Source organism: Leptonotus elevatus, chromosome 10 (genome assembly GCF_054856555.1).
Source record: "Leptonotus elevatus isolate MCC_2025b chromosome 10, RoL_Lele_1.0, whole genome shotgun sequence".
Lineage (NCBI taxonomy): Eukaryota > Metazoa > Chordata > Actinopteri > Syngnathiformes > Syngnathidae > Leptonotus > Leptonotus elevatus.
The window spans coordinates 10810631-10832245 of record NC_141248.1 but is presented as its reverse complement, the minus strand read 5'-3'; the positions used below and the strand labels follow the sequence as shown (position 1 = coordinate 10832245).

Below are 21615 nucleotides of genomic sequence, written 5' to 3'. Positions count from 1 at the left end.
TTTCACTGGTTAATATTTATTTATTATTTCCTTTTATCATTATTTTCATTACCATGGTAACGTTACAATATAGGCCACTGTAGCCTGCGGGTTTTGTTTTGAATAGTTTTTCAATTTTCAAACACAATGGTGACACATCCTAATTCTGAACTTTTGGTACTATCCACAATTTTTAAAGAGGAGCCTTCAAAGTTTTGAAGTCCATTAGTGTTTCTTTCTTTCTTCTCCTTCTTAGTTTTTTGTTTTGTTTTGATGTTGTTATTTTTGTTACAGCGAAATCCACCTAGGAACCGTAACTAGGTAGGACTGGTTTTCCCTGCACTTCAATTCCACTCGGTTGACTGAGCCGTTGCACAAGGCTCAGTGTCTGCTCGCCATTGTGACTGTGAATAACTCTGATTTGCTTTCCTGTCGCTACAGTCTGAGACATTTTTCACAGTTTGGGTTTTTAAAGTAAACAACGACAGAGGAAACAACGATGGCTTCGGACTCCTGGGCCCAGGCAGTGGACGAACAAGAGGCGGCGGCGGAATCAGTAAGTGTAAATGTGCTAGTTCACGTTGTGTTAGCCTTGGAGATGTTATAGTCTCAGGCCTAGCCTTGGTAAAAATAATATTAATAATAATAATAATGCTTACACTTTATTTAATGCCTGATATTGTCTCAACACAAAGCTCGGTGTATCACCGTGTCTTCAGACATTTGCTTAGCCTAAACACAAGAGCTAACATGCGCCAAATTAGCTGGTAAAGAGGTGCTGCGTGCCTAGCGCGTTGCTAGCTTTAGCAGATGCTACTTTTAGGGTAATTCATTGGGACAGCTTGAGCTGGCTGGTAAGTGAATGATGCAAGAGGTTCCAAAATAGCTAAGCTGAATAAGTAGAAGCACTGACTTCTTCTCGGTTTGTGCTCCTCAAGTTTTGTGTATCAAGAAGACGTTTAAATATATAATATTTGACAAATGGTGCCATTAATATGTTTTTGTAGTCGAGTGATCTGGAAACCGTTTCCCCACAGATTGGAAACCTTCAATTAAAAGACACACTTGGAGAAAACGGTATGTGCGCAAAGTTTTCAGACTAATTTTAAGCATGAATGTGATATAATCTGATTTTGTTGATTCAGGAACGTCTGTACCACCAGCAGGCAGTAGTGTCGTAAAGTCAGAAGTGGCAGACAAGTCGAAAGGAGACAAGACTACAGATGAAGATGAGCGCGGTGAGCTGATGTGATCTTTTTAGTTACATCATAAAAACATAATGCTCTGTTAGCTACCTCTATGATCAAATACAATCTATTCGAGGATGCTTGTCAACCAGTGATATATTTCAAACCTCTTTGTGTCCCCATTACAGGACTTAATGGAAATATCTGTTCCAAGTCCAAACTCTCACCATCTTAAAACTTTTATCAACAGTACAGGTGGCTTTTTGTTGTTGTAGTATCCTTAACATTAATTAGAGTGTAAATACAATATAGCCAGTAGCCACGAAGGCAGCCAAGCAGTTAAACAGTCTGATCTTAAATGACAAAGAATAATGTGAAGTTTCATTAACTAGTTTACTTTTTATGAGTAAAATAAGTAAATAATTCTTCAGGGTTTAAACGAGATCCACCCGGCTGCCATGCCTCCGCCAAGCCAATAAAAAACGTTAATACAATTCACAAATATTATGTTTTCCAATAATACCCGACATTTGTAATTTCATATGCTTATGTGGATGAACAAGTGAAGGGGTGAGGCAACCTCTCAGAATATCCACACTCTCCTTAATTTTCGCCCCCTGCCTCTTCTTGTGGCAACCTGCTTCTTCCTTGATAATCAAGTTATGGTTTAATAAAAGTGATGCATATAAACTGTATGTGGAGCCTCAAAAGCCAATACAAGGCTGAAATTTTCCATAACAGCACGTGGAACAAAGTTTACACTTGTAGGAAATAGGAACAATCTATATGTGCAAGTTTTTCATGACCATAATTACTCATGTTGTTATCACATGTTATTTATGGGTTTTCAGCTCACTAACAATTTGTCCCAGCTTTGGGCTAGTATAGTGTATAATTTTTAATTTGTCTTTTTTTTTCCCCCACAGATGACAAAGCGGCCCAGTCATTGTTGAACAAGTTGATTAGAAGTAATCTTGTCAACACAACAAATCAAGTAGAAGTTCTTCAAAAGGATCCAAACTCTCCTCTGTACTCTGTTAAATCATTTGAAGAGTTGCGACTGTAAGTGTATCATCGTTTAATGTATTCATAATCAACCATGTGCCCTGACCATGATTTGGAGCAGCTAATTAATCAATAATGAGCATATGTGTGTGCAGGTTATGCATTAAAGGACATGTTATGCATTCCCCATCAATTTCAAATTTACCACATTTCAATCATGTTTCTGTGAAATGCTTTTGTCAAAATGCCCCCAAGAAGCACAAGTACGTTACATACACTAGAGGATTTTCATATGACCAGTAGAAGGAGGAAGAGGATTGTGAGCATGTGCCTGGGCTTCTGCAGAAAAAGGCTGATGGTTGAGAGAAATGCTAGTTAGCCGTTTTCTTTGGTGACACGAGTCATTCATTTTTACGGTAAAGAGGATACCTCTTCTCTTTGTGTCATCGTACAATCAGACGCTACAGTATGCTGTCGGTCTTCACTTTTAAAGGATGTTTGGTGAATTTGCTGATGGCTGACATGAGAAATTAATGCTGCTTGTCGGCTAGCGTTAGCTGGTGCCTTGTCAGATGGCCATACATAGCGCTTGTGCTTTTCTTAATTCTTATAAATGCTACACCACTACCGACACCTTGCAGGTTGGTGGAGTAGCAGCCATGTAAGCCACGTGGAGCGACTTTAAACGTGTGACAACACTTATATGGCCTTTTCACACTGCACTTGGCACATCACAGCACACTGTCCATTCATTCGGTGGTCACTGCCGCGGCAGACGCAAGTATATTGAAATTTTAAACACCCCCCGCGCCTCCGTTAATGTGAAAGTGAGAAGGAAGTGCAGAAGAGCTGTGTTTTTAGTTGCATGTACAGTTTATTATCGTATTTCTGCACCAAAACTTGGACCAATAGACCAAAAATGTTGCTTCTTGTATGTGCAGTAAACCACAGCTCCTGCAGGGTGTCTATGGCATGGGTTTTAACCGACCCTCCAAAATCCAGGAAACAGCCTTGCCCATGATGCTCGCTGAACCGTGAGTATGCTGCACATTCTGAACACAAACTTTAATTACTTCTAAGAACTTGCAGTTACATGATCCCCCCCCCCCCCCTTTTTTTTTTTAGTCCACAGAATCTGATCGCCCAGTCTCAGTCAGGAACAGGAAAAACGGCTGCCTTTGTCCTCGCCATGCTTAGCCATGTCAATCCTGACAACAAATATCCCCAGGTATTATTTTTTTTAGCATTATCCGCAAACATCTCGGCACTTGTATGGCTTTTGAATTAGCCTTCTAAATCTCTTGTTTCCTCTCCCATCAGTGCCTGTGTTTGTCACCCACCTATGAACTGGCACTTCAAACTGGCAAAGTAATTGAGCAAATGGGCAAAAACTATCCGGACGTCAAATTAGTTTATGCCATCCGAGGAAATAGGCGTACGTTTTTGCCAGCTATGCATTTCATCTCTGGTGTCAATTTGACTTTTCTACATCAGGTATCCAGCGTGTTTGGTGTTAATGAGTTTCTCTCCAAATTTTCCAGTGCCGCGAGGAGTGAAGCTTCAGGAGCAGATAGTTATTGGCACGCCCGGCACCATGCTGGACTGGTGCAGCAAGCTAAGGTTCATCGACCCTGAGAAGATTCGGGTGTTTGTGCTGGATGAGGCCGATGTCATGATCGCAACGCAGGGTCACAAAGACCAGAGTATCCGCATCCAGAGGTGAAAATGAATGTTAAAGAAAATATCCGTTATTCTGAAATACAGTGCTTAAAATACACCACCACCCATTTGGACATTACTATTTTGAACATGTCTATGTTCAGATTTCGAGTTTGCACCGTCCTTTTAAAAGGATGCTACGATCTTAATTTGTTCCCTGCCTCACAGGATGCTGCCCAAAAACTGCCAGATGTTGCTGTTCTCAGCCACGTTTGAGGAGACCGTGTGGGACTTCGCCAGGCGCATCGTGCCCGACCCGAATATTATCAAACTGAAACGAGAGGAGGAGACGCTGGATACTATCAAACAGTACTACGTGTTGTGTAACAGCAAGGAGGAGAAGTTTGAAGCCCTTTCCAACATCTATGGAGCCATCACCATAGCCCAGGCCATGATTTTCTGCCATGTGAGAAACTCCAGGTTTATTATTTTCATTGGAAACATCAGAGTTTTGCTTCCTGAATGTGAAGCCAGTATATGAACTGATGACTCTGCTTTTCTCTGTGCGGCCCAGACAAGAAAGACCGCAGGCTGGCTGGCGGGGGAGCTTTCTAAAGAGAACCACCAGGTGGCGCTGCTCAGCGGAGAGATGCAAGTGGAGCAGAGGGCTGCAGTCATTGAACGCTTCAGAGATGGAAAGGAGAAGGTCCTTGTCACTACAAATGTCTGTGCCAGAGGTGAGCATCACATGCAGACCAAGCTTAACGCTTCTGTCACAATGTACTGTAAAAGATAACATTGTGTCCAGTTTTCAATTGGACATAGGTCATAACATTACGTTGGGCTGTGACAGCGTGTCCATGAAGTTTCTTTACGATGCATGTAATTTATTTAAAAAAGCAAATGGAACAACTTGGATTTTTAAAAATCAGTATTATCTTAGATTTTTTTTTTTCTCCATGCTTAATCCTCCCTTAGGAAATGTCATTTTCTCTCATTTTTTTTCTCTCTGTGCTTTCCATACACCAGGAATTGATGTAGAGCAGGTCTCGGTGGTGATCAATTTCGACCTGCCAGTAGACCAAGAGGGTAACCCAGATAACGAGACATACCTGCACAGGATTGGCCGCACGGGCCGGTTTGGCAAAAGGGGGCTGGCCATCAACATGGTAGACAGCAGAATGAGTATGAACATCCTCAACAGGATCCAGGACCATTTTAGTAAGTCGGCTTCTTAATAGTTGACTTGTTTTGTGATAGTATTGTGCACCATGCTGAGTAAAGACTAATTACAGTGTGAGCTACTTTCAAATGAACAAAATGACATAAATATGTTAATGCATTTATTTGTACACTGGCAAAAACTACGCAACTAACTGTTTATCTCTTTTCCAGATAAGAAAATAGAAAAACTAGACACACACGATCTGGATGAAATTGAGAAAATCTCCAGCTAAAAGACAAGTGTACCTACCAATCAAGTAGACGCCAACTGGACTTGCTGCTTGTGCTTTGCAAGGACTCTACACTTCTTTACGCTGTCTTTTAAGTTTGTATTTTGTTTTAAGATGTCGGGGGGGAGGGGAAATTATGTTTTAGGGGGGGGGGGGGACACATACACAGCACGTTTACACATGTAATGAACTTCAGTGTGTGGAACATACCCCATTTCACTCTTTTTTTTACTTCTTGAAATAAAGTTTGTAATCACCTTGTAGACATTATACTGTCAAGAGACTCCTAAAAGCATATTTGACTCTGCTGTTCATACATAACCATGAACAGGTCAAATGAATGTATCCTCTTTCGACCGTTACAGAATTGACAGTTTGTAGAAAGGGTGACGTTGGGTATGCTGCTGCTCTGCTAGTTTTGGATGATGACTGTGATGGATGGATTTAAGGGTCTATGCAAATTTACAGTGTATATACCTGTATTCACATGACAGAAACGAATCCCAAATTAACCTCAATTTTAGCTTCAGGGTGCGTAGCCAAATGCCAAAACGGCTGCCTATGGGGATGAGACACTAACTCATCGACATGGAACATTTGAGATCATTCTGGGTTAAGTCCAGTTGTGCATCTGTCACATTTTATTTATAGAATATTGAGACTGCTCAACTGTAACATGTAATTGTCATTGTTTTTAAATATTTGTCGCGTGATGCTTAGTTTCTTTCCAAATTTGGACTGTTCAGGTCAGATTTTTCTCTCGCAATCGCCTCAATCAGGGTTGGACTTGTGCTTCATTCTTCTTCACCCAAACTGCAAAGTTCTAAATGATTGTGAGTTAGATTAATACACAAAGCCTTCCTCAAGTGCATTATGTATACATATGGTTTTGTTATTGATAATCCAAAACATTGGACTTAACATGCTGAACAACACTTGACATTTGTATCTATTGAACTCTTAAACCAAATGCTGAATTGACTCGAGGACCTATGCCAATCAGATTCACTGTGTTACAACACGGTCGCATGATAGAAGACGTGTACTTGTGTACACATGTAAAACTTATAGGGACAAATAAATTGTGTGACTGATTTATTGATAGTCTCACTTCTGAGAAGTGCAAAAACACATTCCTCATGAGGTTCAACTTTGACTGTCACAGCTTTAGGGGGGGGGGGGGGGGATATTGGCTATGCTCCCATCGGTAACCTGCGAGAGCAGTCCTGGTGCATAAAAGGGCAGTGACGGGTCAGTGGTCCGCTTTTATTCATGGACAGTTTGCAGGAAATAAATGCAGCCAAATTCAAGGCTTGCGACAGTGACTTGCTAAACATCCACATGGATCATATGTGAAAACTAAACGGTGTATGCAGTTTGATTTGGATGTACAGTATACATAGTGGAGATGTGTGCACTTTCTATATGGTATACCACTGTTTAGATGCACACACATAAGTTACACTCCACATGTTGTAAACCTTGTTTGATATTAGAAGCTACCCTGTGTTCATGTACACACAGGAAGTAGGCTTAAAAAGTAACGCGTTTAGAACAAGGTAGGCTCAACGTGGGTTTGTGTGTGGTCAACAAGCTGAGCTGCGATCACGGACACACTCATATATTGTTCAGTTGAATTAAAAGAACGTGTAGGCGATCATCTGTTTGAAGTGTCTTTTCTATGTCATAAAACACCCAGTATTAACCAGAAAGGAAGAAATATTTAATATAAAAAACTTCATTGCATGGATGTTCACATTTGAATTTTTGCATTACTCAAGACTCCCAGCTGAGGTTTGTGGTGACAGCAGATCTGATGGAACACAAAATAGTTTTCTCAGCAATTAACATACGCAACATCAACACGGCATAACATGACAAAAATAAGTCTGAGGCAATCCAAGAACGGCAATAGTTCAACCATGATAAAGACAATTTCAGGAGAGTTTACAGTTGTGTAAACTCATTTGTAATACTCGTAAAAGCTGCTTCACCTAAAGCGGGTGGGCAAACATTTGTGCTTCTTGGTTTTAAAGCAGATGGGCCAGTTCTTTTAGAGATGTGGAAACAAGGTTCCTGGTTTCAATTACATCTCATGAACCAACTATGCATATAAAAACGTGTAATGTGTCAATCTGATTTAATAAGTTTTATTGGCAATAAGTCAATTAAAATAGAGGCATTTTGCCACTTGTCAACTGAAAATGACATCATAGTTACCGGTACTCAGGGCTCAGGTAACCACCATTCTCGGCTCAGCTTGGGAACGTCACATGACAAAAATCAGAAAACAGGTGAGCCGTGATTGGTTGTTACCTGAGCCCTGAGCAATAAATAAATCTAATGTGGCTCCATCATGGGGGAAAAAAAATCTTCAAATGAAAACAAACCCAAGCATAACCGTGTGACCCGACTAAACAGACGAGTTTTTTTCTTCCATCCTCACTTACCTGACTCACTGTAGTCCACCCTGGTGAGGAAGAGGCCGCGGGCCGGAGCAACTATATTCTGTGGATAAGCCAGAGAGTTCCGAGCCTCCATGATCTCTTTCAGCTTGGTGAGTGAGATCCTTCTCTGGCCCACGGCCACGAGGGCCCCCGTCATTCTGCGCACCTGAAGCAACAACGATACGACTTAATTAGGGCTCTTTACGCAAAAAAAAAAAAAAAAAAATGTAAAAAACGTGTGCCAATACCAACACAATTCCAGGAGACTTTCAATGTGAATTCATGGGACTATATGGGAATAAACAAGAATTCTGCAATATTTCAGGTTTAGTTTTACAACAAGAAATTTAAACAAAGCCTAATCTAGGTTTAAACAAGATTAGTACAGATGTACCTGAATTTCTACACTTCTACTCTCTTTGACTGGTTGCCAGCCAATCACAACAGTTTGTATACAATTACTCTAAATCTACCTTTAATTCCCACAGTTTCTTGTATTTTTCAATTTAAAGCATCCGACTTGTTTGAGTAAATATTCATCTTAACCTCTAATAAGGAATGAGCGTAATAGTCCCATCATTACGAATGTGATTGTCAACTAATTGAGTCAATAAGGCATTAGGGCTAAATTTAGTGCACTACTTGGCTGCAACCACATGAGGCGCTGTTGAGTCAGAGAACAATATGACGTACGAGTTATGATAGACAAGCACCAGCATAGAACATACCTGCTTGTAGAGAAAAGATTTGGCTTTAAAAGTCAATTCCCAGAATGGAATCTCTCTGCAAGACACCACGGGGAAAAAAACATGTAAAATGATTAAATTTGTATACGTAAAACATTGATTGACAGGTGATCTGTCCTTGAGCAGCAGGCACATTTGGTTGACCTTTGTGGACCTTCACAAAAAAAATATTGAAACAATCTGAAGATAATAAATTCTCAGTTTGGAGAGGTATAAGTTTTCAGTTGTGTAGAAATGCAGTGGATCATACCAGTTGTTTCTATTTATTTATTCATCGGATGGTGTGATGAGAAGGTGTGCACACTTCATTTTTACTCCCCCACCCAAAAAGATTTTTCTTTTTAACTAATTGACTTTTACAGGTTATAGGTCACAATAATGGTGGAAAATGTTTTGAAATGATTCATCTAGGCTTTTTCACAAAATCCTGCAATTCAAAGAGGCTTGGGTGTACCTTTTATATCCACTGTAATGAATCCCTGTGAATATTTACACTGCTGCTTAAACCAAACCGGATTATGTGACGATGAAAAAGTTTGTATCGGTCTCTTCTTCTGATATGCGAGTCTGCGACACCCAGTCAATGAATATTGTCCTCTCGTCTGGCATTTAAGTCATCCCAGCCTTCATCATCCTAAGAAAGACTCACTTTATATTTTTGGGGAGAAAACTGAAGGAAAAAAAAAGATTAAGGTCAAATGCAAATTTGGCTTAGCGTTCTGATCATATGTGATCTCAAGTGTATTCATATTTTGTGACAGCTCATGGACTCTGAAGAACAGCAATTCTGAGCATAGCATAATTGCCGCATTCCCTCAAATAGCGGCTCTTCATCTGATAGACACCATGCCCCAATATCGGGCTCGGCATCCGGATAAGACAAATAAACACCACTCTCAAATGAACTTTTAGCGGTCTAATGTTGATACAGGTTGTCCGATACCAACAGTATGTAAAGTATTGTCGATTGCGAGTAAATTATAGTTATAGTTATATATATATATATATATATAGTTATAAATCAGTATAATATGAATTATGAATATGCCTGTAAAGAAATAAATCATAAAAAAAAAGTCAGTTCTTGGAACACTACAGAAAGAATTGTGTCTTAATGTGCTGTTTAAATAAAAATTTTTTTGGATCAAATCACCACACCAAATGTTAGTTCCAAGCCTGACATAACACAACTACCTGTTTCAGGATCCAAAATTGAAATCAACCTTTTGCGTTTCAATAATTCACTGCTCCGTTTCCTCTTTTACCACTGTGACACTCATGAAATAACAACGGCATTCCAACTGCAAGACAACCCTTCACAGAAACAAAATCCAGCGTCAACCGCTTATGTCAATAACAGGGTTGTTATAGTTTTGGAATTTTTTATTTTAGTTCATTTTGAGTTTTGTTTTTTAAATGTAGTTAGTTTTAATTAGTTTTCAGGGTGGTTCTATTAGTTATTTTATAAATGCTTAGTTTTATTTAGTTTCATTATTATTTGTAGTTTTTTTTTTAAGTGTGTATTGTGCGCAATATTTAACAAACACCATGGGAGCAACGTCATCTGAAGGTGCTTTTCTATTGGCTGCTGCTAGATGACATCACTTTCAAATGTCCTTATTCCGGTAATTATCTAAATAAATCATCCCCAAAAGCTCACATTTTTGCTACAATTATAGTTAGTTTTGTAAACATAAAATGTAATTTCAGTTAGTTTTCGCTTTTTAAAAGCATTTTCGTTTTTTTTATTTAGTTAACGAAATTGTTTTTTTAATTTTCGTTTTTTCGTTGTAGTTAACTAAAATAACCTTGGTCAATAAAAGAGGACTTTCAGTGAAATAAAAATAGTACTAAATGCTGTGTCTGTTATCGAATTGCTCCTACCTACCCAATTCCCAAAGTGGAATCAACTCGTCTAAGGTGTTACCCTACAGAAAACATTGACAAATTCACTTAAACAAAACAGCAACAACAAAAAAAGAATTTTTGGGGGTTACTTGGTGGCTACTTCATTAGGAAATATTAATTTTTAACACTTAAGAATCTCAGTCTTTTCTCTTTCTGGCCTTGTTGGAATCGGCCTGTTTTGAGGGGGTAAGACTGCCATGCAAATGAGCCACTGCTCAGCTTTAGTTACCATGACAACTTGCGACAGAGTAAGGGAACCTCTGCTTGTGCTAATTAGAGTGTTGCCAACTAAGCCACTTTGTTGCTACTGTATATTTAACGTCAGACCCCTCTAGCAACTACATTTCCAAAAAGCAACTAGTGCAAATCTAGAATTTTTTCCCCTCGTGTTGTTAGATCAGAGACTTAGCTTAGCATTTAGCATTGACGTGATTATGTTTCCATGTAGTTCGGCTGACACTTGAAGATGGCAGCATTTCAGTCTATTCTTATGTACAAGCAATTTTTTTTATACGTCACCTTTAGTAGCTAAAAAAATGTATCTTCAAATCCCGTTTACCTGTGGAAGTGCTCACATAGAAATGCTCTCCCAGGCTGCATCCTGGCCACATCCAGCGTCCTTACAGGGTTCTTAAAAGGCAAGTCGGAGTTGACTGCCCTGAAGCTGCTGAAGTCGTGAGTTCCAAGCAACATGGCGCCCGCCTCGCTCATGGCTTCCACGTCGAGCTCCCTGACAACAAACACACGGTGTGACCAAAAGCACTCGGCGGCATGCTTGCAAGACACCAAGTTTCATTTTATTGAAATAAGTGTAGCAAACAAATGTAGGAAAAGGCAGCAGACACCCAGAGCTAATACTTGGTTCCCCCAAAAAGCGAATGTCAGCTCTCAAATATGATCTGATAGAAAGACAGAGCGGAACACAGCGAGCAGGGAAGAAAAACGAGAATGTCTCACTAATTAAAAGCGTAACGCCTTCAATTAAAATCTGGAACATGAGAGTTGGTCCTAGATGAAGAAGTGAAAAACATGATCTTTATATAAACTCTTGGTTAACTCATTCACTGCCTTTGACGCTATAGACGTCAAAAATTCATTTGAACTATTTCTATTAGTTTAACATTTTTTTCCGCTTTTGATAACAAGAGTATGAAAACCTAGATTGTTTTTTTAGAAATACAGATTAATTTAAAAAATCAGGCGATTACAATTTTTAATCGTAATTAATCGCATGACTTCACTAGTTAACTCACAATTAATCACACATTTTATATCTGTTCTAAATGTACAATAAAAAATATAGGTTTTCATACTCTTGTTAACAAAAGTATATATTTTTTTAAACTAATAGAAATAGTTCAAATGAATTTTTGACGTCTATAGCCGTCAATGGCAGTGAACGAGTTAAGGATGTTAAAGGAAGTGCTACATGGCATCATTATGGATTCACATGTTCCATTGCTTATTCAACACAAAGTGTAAACAACCTTAAGATTGTTTGTATTGACGTGGAATGGAATTCATACTACTACATCACCTTAAAGTCAACAGTCTAAAGTACGTGGATGGATAATGGAAGTAAACATTTTCTCCGATTTTAAACTGACATGATGACTAAGCAAATACAAACTGTATTTTAACATAAAAACTGCCTTTTTCTATATGCATTTGAATGAAATACACATGTTAAAAAGATACACATCTGTATTTAGTTACAATGCAAACCAGTACTAGTTGACTTCAACGATACCTCATTAACCTATTAAAAGTTGCACAAGCAGGTAAATATTTTAAGTGAGTGTAAGACAATCTAGAAGGCACTAACATGAATTAAAAAACATCATGACATAATACAATACAAAATCAAAATTAACTATAGGAATAAACATGAAAAAGTAATTGGTGATGTATTATTGCCAAACCCCGGCATGGGGGCCGTTTGCGGCCTGCAGTCCATTTTTTAGCTGGATATACAAAGAATAACATTTGACGTAAAACGCAACACTATTGGTACAGACCTGACAATGACTATGACTAATAACAATAACAATAACAATAACAATAACAATAATGATAATATGACATTTGTTTTCAATATAGAACTTTCATGAAACGTTTGAAAGCGCATATTGTGTTGGTTTTCTGTTAGCAGGCTACTTCCTGCTCAGTAAAAATGATGTAAGATATAGGGACAGAGACTTTTTTTTTTTTTTTTTTAATCCTGGGGTTCGAGGAAATAGTGCAATCAGCATTGGACATTTTATGGCTATTTAAAAATATATATTTTTTCTGCCTTTTGGCTGACAATTACAAAAAATGTTGGGGTCAATTCTGTGTACATTTAATAGTAATTTCCGGGATTTCTTCTTTTTGTTTCTGGACATTTTATACTTTGTGAATGTTTTGAATGAATGACTTTTTTTTTTTTTAAATCAACTTTGACTTTTTTTTCTTCAATTCCAAAGAAAAGTAATTGGTAAGTTTCTGCCTTTCTTCTGTTGTTTCTTGGACATTTCATGTTTACTTTTTGAATGTTTTCTTTTCTGCCTTTTTAATTCAATTCTTTGGCAATTTCATGGACATTTTATGGTAATTTTCTGCTTTTCCTCGTCCTTTTTGGATGTTTTATGGTCAATTTTTGGGCATTTTTAGGTAAAACTTTTTCCTATACCTTTTGTCACTTTTTTTATTTTAATAAAATATTGAATTGTTCTTTTTTTAAATTTAAATCATGTATTCATTGAAATAATATTTTATCTACAAATTAAAATTAATATGTAAAAAAATTAAATAATTTCCCCAAATTTTTTTTTTAGAGATCCTCGGGGAGCCAGCCGCAGGAAGAGGGACTAAAGAGCCACATGTGGCTCCAGAGACGCAGGTTGCAGACCCCTGCTGTAGACTTTGCGACTTCTCCTTTGGCGGAGGTCATCATGTTTCAACTGCTTTGAGAAAAGCAGATGAGAGGAGAGTTCTTTCAGCGGGCGGTGGCGAGTGACGATGAAGGAGTAGATCAAACCGGGATGCTCAGGGGCGGAAGGACGACGCGGATGCTGAAAATGTGAGACGAGATAACGAAGCAAAAGGGAGGGAGGCAGGGGAAGACTGATCGGGAGACGTGTGGGTGTTGCTCGGCATGTGTATGAGCCCGCAGCTTATCTTGGCCTACTTTCCTCCTCCCCCCCCCTCCCTAAAAAAAAACGAGACGACAAATGCTCATACAGTATATGCTCCCTGAAATGTGTTTCTTCACGCTCCTCCTTCCAATTTCCCAATTCCAGCCAAGAGAACGTCATGTAAGCAGCAAATCTCTTTCAAAAGCATTCTTCTCTCGTCCTTCCTTTCTCGCCTTGACATCCATCGTTTCCCACATCGCGGTCTGTCCTTTGTTTGTTTTTGGGACATCAGCTCAGATAAAACGTTTGACTGGAGTTGACTGGCCCTAATTTGCAGTTGCGACTGAGCACATGTGGATTATTCATGTGTCTAACATGACATTGTTTCTGCAAGGCTTGTTAGGAGCGTATTGAGGGTGTGTGTGCGTGTGTGTTAGATTGAGCTAAGACATTCAGCTCGCTTTCTATATGAAAGGGAGTCACAATCATATAGGCGCACACGCACTGTCGACTCACGTGTGGCGAAGGTTCCAGCACATGCCGCGCTCGGCGAGGGGAAGCTGAGAAAGATGCGAGACACCCAGGGCGATGCGGTAGACGTACGTCCGGGAGAGTGCTTGAAAACGGGCGTGGAAGTCATCAGGCACGCGATAGGCACGGGTAATGCTGGAAAAGGGAACATATTGAAAAATCAGCATACTTGTTGGTCTGGCTATGTAAATGTCACTAGTACATTTGATTAGAATACAGCATCTACATCATTAGAGATGGGTGAGCACCGATACTAGGTATTGGGCTGATACCCAGCCTTATTTTTTGTGTGGTCGTTTTATGATCAGGCACTAGAAATTAGAATAGAAAAATTGACGTAAATTGTATGCTTTTTTAAGGAAAAATGCTATATTGGGATATAGGGCTTTCTTTATAATTATCTGTGATTGTTTCGGGGGGAAATTTTATGTATCAAAAGTCGGGTTGTCGAAATGAGTGCGTTGATTTAGAGTTAACTTAAGTTCCTTTAACGTCACTTATTTACCACGCGAGATTAATGACCGCCCCTTACTTTGAAAGCCTGTACTGGGGGAATTCCAGTTGCAACGCAGCAGACACGTCAACGTCAAAATTTAGCAGTTATAAATGTAATAATAATGCATATATTTGTGGAGACTGGGGTCAAGTTGTATTTTACAATTTAAAAAATGTTCAGAATTTCACAAGTTACTTCATGTTAAAGATTAGATAGCGCTTAATATGAAAAGAAAAATGCACCGAGCTATCACCAATGTCTTACAAATGCAACTATGCCATCTAGTGGCAGAAAAATGACCTCAAAATCAATGACCACAAATCTATATCACACTCGTTTATTACAATACAGCACATCTTTTTAATTTTAACTCAATTGTATGAATTACTATGAAATTACTGTATCAATGACTAAAAGATACAGCCATATTTCTATTAGTCATTCTATTATTTTTCCCGCTTTTATGTTTAGATTATGAAAAGTTAATAAATATTTTATTGTACATTTAGAACAGATATAAAATGTGTTAAATTTTGAAGTCATGCGATTAATTACAATAAAAAAAATGTATTGCCTGCCACCCCTAAAAGTACGAGAAGTATCGGTGACAACTGAAGACTTGAGTACTCGTACTGGTATCGGTCTGAGAAAAGAGAGAGAGAAAAAAAAGACTATCGAACATGCAAAGTTTTGGAATATTTGACTGACAGCTGTGTATTTTATTTCATTGATTATTTAAACAATAAATAGGGCTGAAAGACTACGCAGGTATTTCCTGTGAGAACTACTGATATATCCGGTACTACTGAAAACCAGCTATATGTGGAAAAATAGCCAATTGTGAAGTTGTAAGCCAGTACAGCCGCAAGAATTGCCTGAAGAAAAAACAAACCACCTGTATACAAAGTAACAGATGTGAAACGGGCAGAGAAATGAAAACAAGAGCCATTGGCTGTGACTCTCGGGTATTCCAGGTCAGGCTAATCCGCAAAGGTTGAATCACAGCAACTGGACTTTTTCTTATTTCTTGAAGACATTTTACCTTTCATCCAAAAAGGCTTCTAAAAATCGAACCTGGCTCTCTTTACTTTGAATACAGTTAATGTTGTGTTCTCATATTCCCCATCTCCTTTCCTTTCGTTTTGCTAGCTAGCTAATTGCGCTGGATTGCAAATCATCATCCTCTGGTGGCAATTTTTCCTCAATGACATGGTCATCCATCCAGTACTTCAAATATGTAAGCCTGGGCCAAAGTCCACCGCTGTGTGGGCGAGAGAATAGCGGACCACCATTTTCTTGCTTCAAGTGACGCTGCTAGCAAAGGCTAATGCGACAACTGATCAAAAGCATCCTTCATTTCCCCCACACATTGGAACAGATGGTTTCCCAATTACGGCCATAAAAACTGTGCATGGGTCTTTGTCTAAAATGCCAATGATGCAGCTTTTACACAAAGGCACATCCATTGTCAGAGAGCACAAAGCTCAGGGGAGCTAAGCGCTTACGCACAACTATTTAGCATTAGTTCAGGATGAGACGTGCTTTGATGTGCATCCAGCAAGGGGACATTGTACACTTCCTGTGTGTGACATTTAGACGGCTGTCTCTTTTGATATCAGATCAAGTGGTGGCAAACAATGAATCCGTCTGTGTGAGGTATTTGAATGTAATTAAGGTCAGTGCCATTTGCAATCATGACATCTGCTTTGAATTCTGGTGAGCCACCAGATTAAGAAACCACATAAAAAAAAAAAAATCCTGATTGGATGTGGGATGTGCATTTTTCTTCTTTTGAAATCTTTATGAGCTGTTTAGTTGATCAGCTGTCAAGAAATGAAAACTATAATGTAGGTTCACAGCATGCATTGTCAGACGCATATCACTCAGTAACGCCTAATCTAAAAAAAGACTAACTTTAGATTTGATGCACAATACAATTTTTCCAAAAAATAAGTGTCTTCTGCTCTTATAGAGGCTGCACCCAAATTAATCTACATGAATAAATAAGCTCCACACTGCCTTTAACACAATGATATATTTAAAGCTGACATTTATTATTATATTTTAAAAATGTACTTCTTAAAAAAAAAAGGCCTCATCGTAATAAATGCCCTGCCCCTAAAATGGACACTTTGCACTCGCCACAGCCCTCAGCCACTCCTATGAAGCAACATAATATAGTATCACTATCACAATTTGTATTTTCAATTTATTATAAATAAATGTTGCACTTAACTCATTCACTGCCATAGACGTAAAAAAAAATCATTTGAACGATTTCTATTAGTTTCACATTTTCCCCCTTTTGTTAACAAGAATATGAACACCTCTAAAATATATATATATTGTACATTTAGAACAGATATAAAATTTATGATTAATCGTGAGTTAACTATTGAAGTCATGCGATTAATTACAATAAAAAAATCAATAGTCTGACGCCCCTAATTTTTAATAATCTTTTCTTTTTTGTAATTAGGGCCATCAGGCGATTAATTTTTTTTAAAATTGTAATTAATCACATGACTTCACTAGTTAACTCAAGATTAATCATGAATTTTATATCTGTTCTAAATGTACAATAAATGTTTTCCTAAGTTTTCATATTCTTGTTAACAAAAGTGTGTGTGTGTGTGGGGGGGGGGGGGGGGTACTAATAGAAATAGTTCAAATGAATTTTTGACGTCTATAGCCGTCAATGGCAGTAAATGAGTTAATTTTATGCCTGCTAAGAGACAAACATTCATGCTATTTTCTCCCGCTTATACTTTATGTTTATAGCGCCCCCATTGTTTAAAGGGGAAGTCAACCGTAAACATTTCTTGACAATAATATCTTATAGGTGACCTCACTAGTCTAAACATGACATTCTGATTAACACTACATTTGTGTAATCTGAATTATGCAGCAAAATACATCAACAGATGTCAACTAAAGATGACATCACTGTGATGTCATTTTCACACGACAGCAAGTGGCAAAATGGCCACCTTCTGACATTAACCAGACTGGCGTGTTTAGACTAGTGAGGTCACATGGAACATATTATTGTCAAGATTTTTTTATGGGGGGGGGGGGGGCTGACTTCCTCTTTAAGTCCTCAACTGATTTATTTTGTTGTCCATTCAGCTCAAAGACACCATGTCTGACAGCATATGCATGCAACTTATGACTGAATTGCCATTTCAGGTACCAAGCTAATGTCAACACAAACGGTGACGCCGCAGCACTCACTAAGACAGGCTGCTGTGGGTTGGCATACTGACCGTCAGTGGGTGTGGCGGTAGAAAAAGATGCTGCTCAACACGATGCTACATGCGTGCACGTGCACGTCTATTTCTGTTCACAGAGTTACATTATGGATCTCGGTGCCTGTGTGTATGTGTGCCCCGGTGCATGAGAAGAGAAACTAGGTTACGAGGGAGGGGACTGGGTGCCACACGTGGCACAGGAAAGCTTCACGTCTTCTAATGGCACCTGCTTGAATGTGAAGTGACAGCGTTTGCGGTTTGCCCGGGCCCGGAAATCACAAACACACACACACACACACAGACAAACAAACGTGGAAATACCACAACACACACACTCACTTCTATTTAAAGCGTGAAGATTGCTTTTTAAATGATCTTCACACATTTCAAATGAGACCACTGATAGGGAGTTTTTGTGGCACAGTATATTTCATTAATTGTAAATAATAAATGTTTCTTTCTTTTCTTTTTTTAGCTTAAAGGGAATGTTAAACATTCCTTGACAATAATATGTTATATGTAACCGCACTAGTATAAACATGACATTCTGATTAATATTACATTTGCGAAATGTGAGTTATGAAGCAAAATCCAGCCATTTTTATCCATCTCCAGGGGCGGCCATTTTGCCACTTGTTGCCGACTGAAGATGACATCACAGTTGCTCAAGGCTCAGGCAACGACCAATCACAGCTCACCTGTTTTCTGAAGCTGAGCTGTGATTGGTTGTTACCTGAGACCTCAGCAACTGTGATGTCATTTCAAGTGGCAAAATGGCCGCCTTCTGATATTGATAAAAACTGCTGGATTTTGCTGTTTAACTCATATTCCACTAACACAATATTAACCAAAATACCGTATTTACACTAGTGGGGCTGCATAGAACATATTATTGTCAATGTAGAACTGAACAAACTACATTATTACAACAAGTAACTGTTTCTTCCTTACAATGGATAAAATAACTTTCAGTATATTAATCATCTGTGTCAATCCGGGACCCAATAAAAACTCATTCAGGACCCAAGTTCGGGAAACCCTAGTATAGGCAGACAACACAAAGTATTTGTGTTTTTTTGTTGTTTTGTTTTTAAATCTGCACCAGTCTTGAAGGTTATTTCTATTCAGCGTTGCAGGTGCATACGTGCGTGTTATTGGATACTACAGAGCAAAAAGCAGAGCAGAGATAATCCTTTGCAACCTTCTCTCTGCAGGTTGGAGGATTAATGAGATGCAAGTGGGATGCTGGGAGCTTGCCTCCTTGCTTCCAGCTTCTCTCCGTCTGTTTCCCAATTAGCTTGGTCTCTCTCCTTCATACGTTCACTTCTCTTTCTGTTCTGCAATGCATTTAAAGCTTGACTTCATCCCACTCGCAATCTGAGAAATGATCAAATTATGCTTTGTTTATCTGAAAATTATTAACTCGTTCCCTGCCATTGACTGCTATTGACGTCAAAAATTCATTTGAACTTGAAATTAGTTTAACATTTTTTCCACTTTTGTTAACAAGAGTATGAAAACCTAGAATTCATGCGATTAATTACGATTAAAGAAAAGATTATTAAAAATTAGGAGTGTCAGGCGATTAATTTTTTCAAATTGCAAATAATTAATTGCATGACTTCATGAGTTAACTCACGATTAATCACAAATTTTATATCTGTTCTAAATGTACAATAAAAAATTTCTAGGTTTTCATACTTTGTTAACAATTATTATTATTTTTTAACTAATAGAAATAGTTAAAATGAATATTTGACATCTATAACCGTCAATGGCAGTGAATGAGTTAATCACAAATACGTCTTTGTTCATCTATTGGTGTCAGCGATGTACAGTGACAAGCAGAACAGTTAGATGCTAAATAAAGGTTGGAAAAAAGTTATCTATTCATTCCTAAATTGTTGTGTGCCAACAGTTTGTTATTTATGAGACTTTCCTCCCAACATTTTGACCACTTGAATGGACAGGAATTGGTTTTGGTTTGTATCATTCATTGTCTTACAAACAGAGACAGACAAGACAACCATTCATAGTACACTTATGTTCACACAGTCACTGCCTGCATAGAAGTCAGGCAAATAACTAAAATAGTATAATTTCTTCCAGTACAAACATTGAAACTAGAGATAGACCGATGTTTTTTTTCAGGGCTGATATCGATATCGATTATTAGTGGTCACGGATGCCGATGACCGATATTTGGAGCCGATATTCATTTTCACTAAAAGGGAAATATTGACATGAAAATTTGAAGAAAAAAAATACAAACTCCACCTCTTATTTTTTGGTGTAATTTTAAAGCACGTTTATTGAATTACATTTAGGGTTCGTAAAATATTGGAATAAAAAAAATTCTTATTAAATTACATTTAGGGTTCGTAAAATATTGGAGTTAAAAAAAAATCTTAGCAATAGCAAGCATGTTTTCAAAAGTTAAATAAAAACTTAAATAATTGTTTTCTACAGCAAATAAAGTCTTCCAAAATTTCAAAATATCTGAAGCATTAAATTTGTACTTATCTTAATTTCAAACAAAAACAGAAGGTGCAGAGATTTCTCCAGGGTCAGCGGCATCTCTGAAAATGTAATTAGTTCTCTAAAATTAACACTTTTTTTTTTTACCATGGATCTATTATCGGCCATATAATTCTTCAAAATGGCCGATGCAGATATTCGTAAAAATGCTGAATATCGGCCCGGGCGATAATCGGTCTATCCCTAATTGAAACGTACCTAATTTGCTCAGCCCTGAGGTGGTAATTGAGCGCCTCAACTAAAATGTCCTCTGTAAATGGCGGCTTGTCGTTCGTGCGTTGGAAATCAAAGTGGGCTGAGTTAGAGAGAGCGTGGACGCCGCGATCTGTCCTGCTGGAAATGGACAGAGACACTGGGTCGAGTGGCTTCAGTCTTCTTAATGCATCCTGCATGTAGCCATGGAGAGAGAGAAAAAATAGACAACGTAAAATTAAGATCTCAGTGTCAGTTGAAAGTTAACATCAACTAACTTTAAAATCCAGCTTCATCATAAAGTTCGTATGCAAGCTGGGCTCGGCTATTCCAGCTAACCTACCAATGTACAGGGGTGATGTTGGAGGAAGACTGAGATCCAAACCCTGAACTTAACATGAGGCAGATATACTAACCACCAGATCACCACACAGATTCATTCTGCTGTGTACTGGTTACTCCCAGTTGCAGTGCAGCTTTGTAAATATTCAACTTCCTCCACAAATATATTTTAATGTTACTCGGTAGTCTTATATTCGAGTGTGTTTGATCATTTAATGAATAGCATTGAGATTGTTACCTCTAAGTGATCTTGGACCCCTCGTTTCTCCAGTAACCGTTGATTTGGAGCTAGTTTGACTGCACCGCTGTACACAAATAGGTTGTTCGGTTGTTATGCTATACATAAAATGTATGTAAAGAATGGCCTACCTGTATTTAGTTCCAATGTATTGGAAAAAGATGAGGTATCGTGTCTGGTTGCACATGATCTCGTTCGATCTATTTCGTTGTGCATATTAAACGTATTGCATGTTAACATGAAATGAGGAAGAAAGACACTTAATATATATATAATACATAACGCATTCAACACCAGTGAGCCGATAAACGTCGCCCTGTTCTGTCCAACGTGCTGCGAGGCGCGAGCTGCATCCGGATGTAGGCACATTCGGATTTGTAGTCCGGAAGTACAGGCTTCATCAACCCGCGGATAACTCCTGCCGCTGTTCCGTGAACATATGTGGTCATTTGATATGCCACAGAGCAAAAATATTAATTAAAAAATATACTATGGTTCAACGCCGAACGCTGCTTTCGACGTTTTA

General features: G+C 38.4%; 2 protein-coding genes across 3 annotated transcripts; one reads left to right on the top strand and one right to left on the bottom strand.

Moving 5' to 3' along the window:
• The first annotated feature begins 344 nt into the window (after nucleotides 1–344).
• On the top strand, nucleotides 345–6942 carry ddx19b (DEAD-box helicase 19b). Of its 2 annotated transcripts, none has more exons than XM_086087115.1 (12): nucleotides 345–535; nucleotides 1017–1056; nucleotides 1125–1217; nucleotides 2093–2228; nucleotides 3113–3205; nucleotides 3297–3399; nucleotides 3492–3606; nucleotides 3713–3890; nucleotides 4059–4296; nucleotides 4405–4567; nucleotides 4860–5051; nucleotides 5226–6942. In XM_086087115.1, the coding sequence occupies exons 1-12, from the start codon at nucleotides 479–481 to the stop codon at nucleotides 5285–5287; spliced, it is 1470 nt and encodes a 489-aa protein (XP_085943241.1). In that variant the 5' UTR covers nucleotides 345–478; the 3' UTR covers nucleotides 5288–6942. The 2 variants fall into 2 exon arrangements, with proteins under 2 accessions (XP_085943241.1, XP_085943239.1); XM_086087113.1 differs by having other exon boundaries at nucleotides 987–1056.
• A 43-nt stretch (nucleotides 6943–6985) lies between these two features.
• pusl1 (pseudouridine synthase like 1) lies at nucleotides 6986–21489 on the bottom strand. The gene is made up of 9 exons (XM_086087116.1): nucleotides 21384–21489; nucleotides 21221–21289; nucleotides 21090–21156; nucleotides 20516–20703; nucleotides 14018–14167; nucleotides 10945–11115; nucleotides 8460–8514; nucleotides 7735–7897; nucleotides 6986–7097 (listed from the first exon to the last, which is right to left on the bottom strand). Exons 2-9 carry the CDS (start codon nucleotides 21274–21276, stop codon nucleotides 7057–7059), a joined length of 891 nt encoding a protein of 296 aa, XP_085943242.1. The 5' UTR covers nucleotides 21277–21289; nucleotides 21384–21489; the 3' UTR covers nucleotides 6986–7056.
• Nucleotides 21490–21615: the final 126 nt, after the last annotated feature.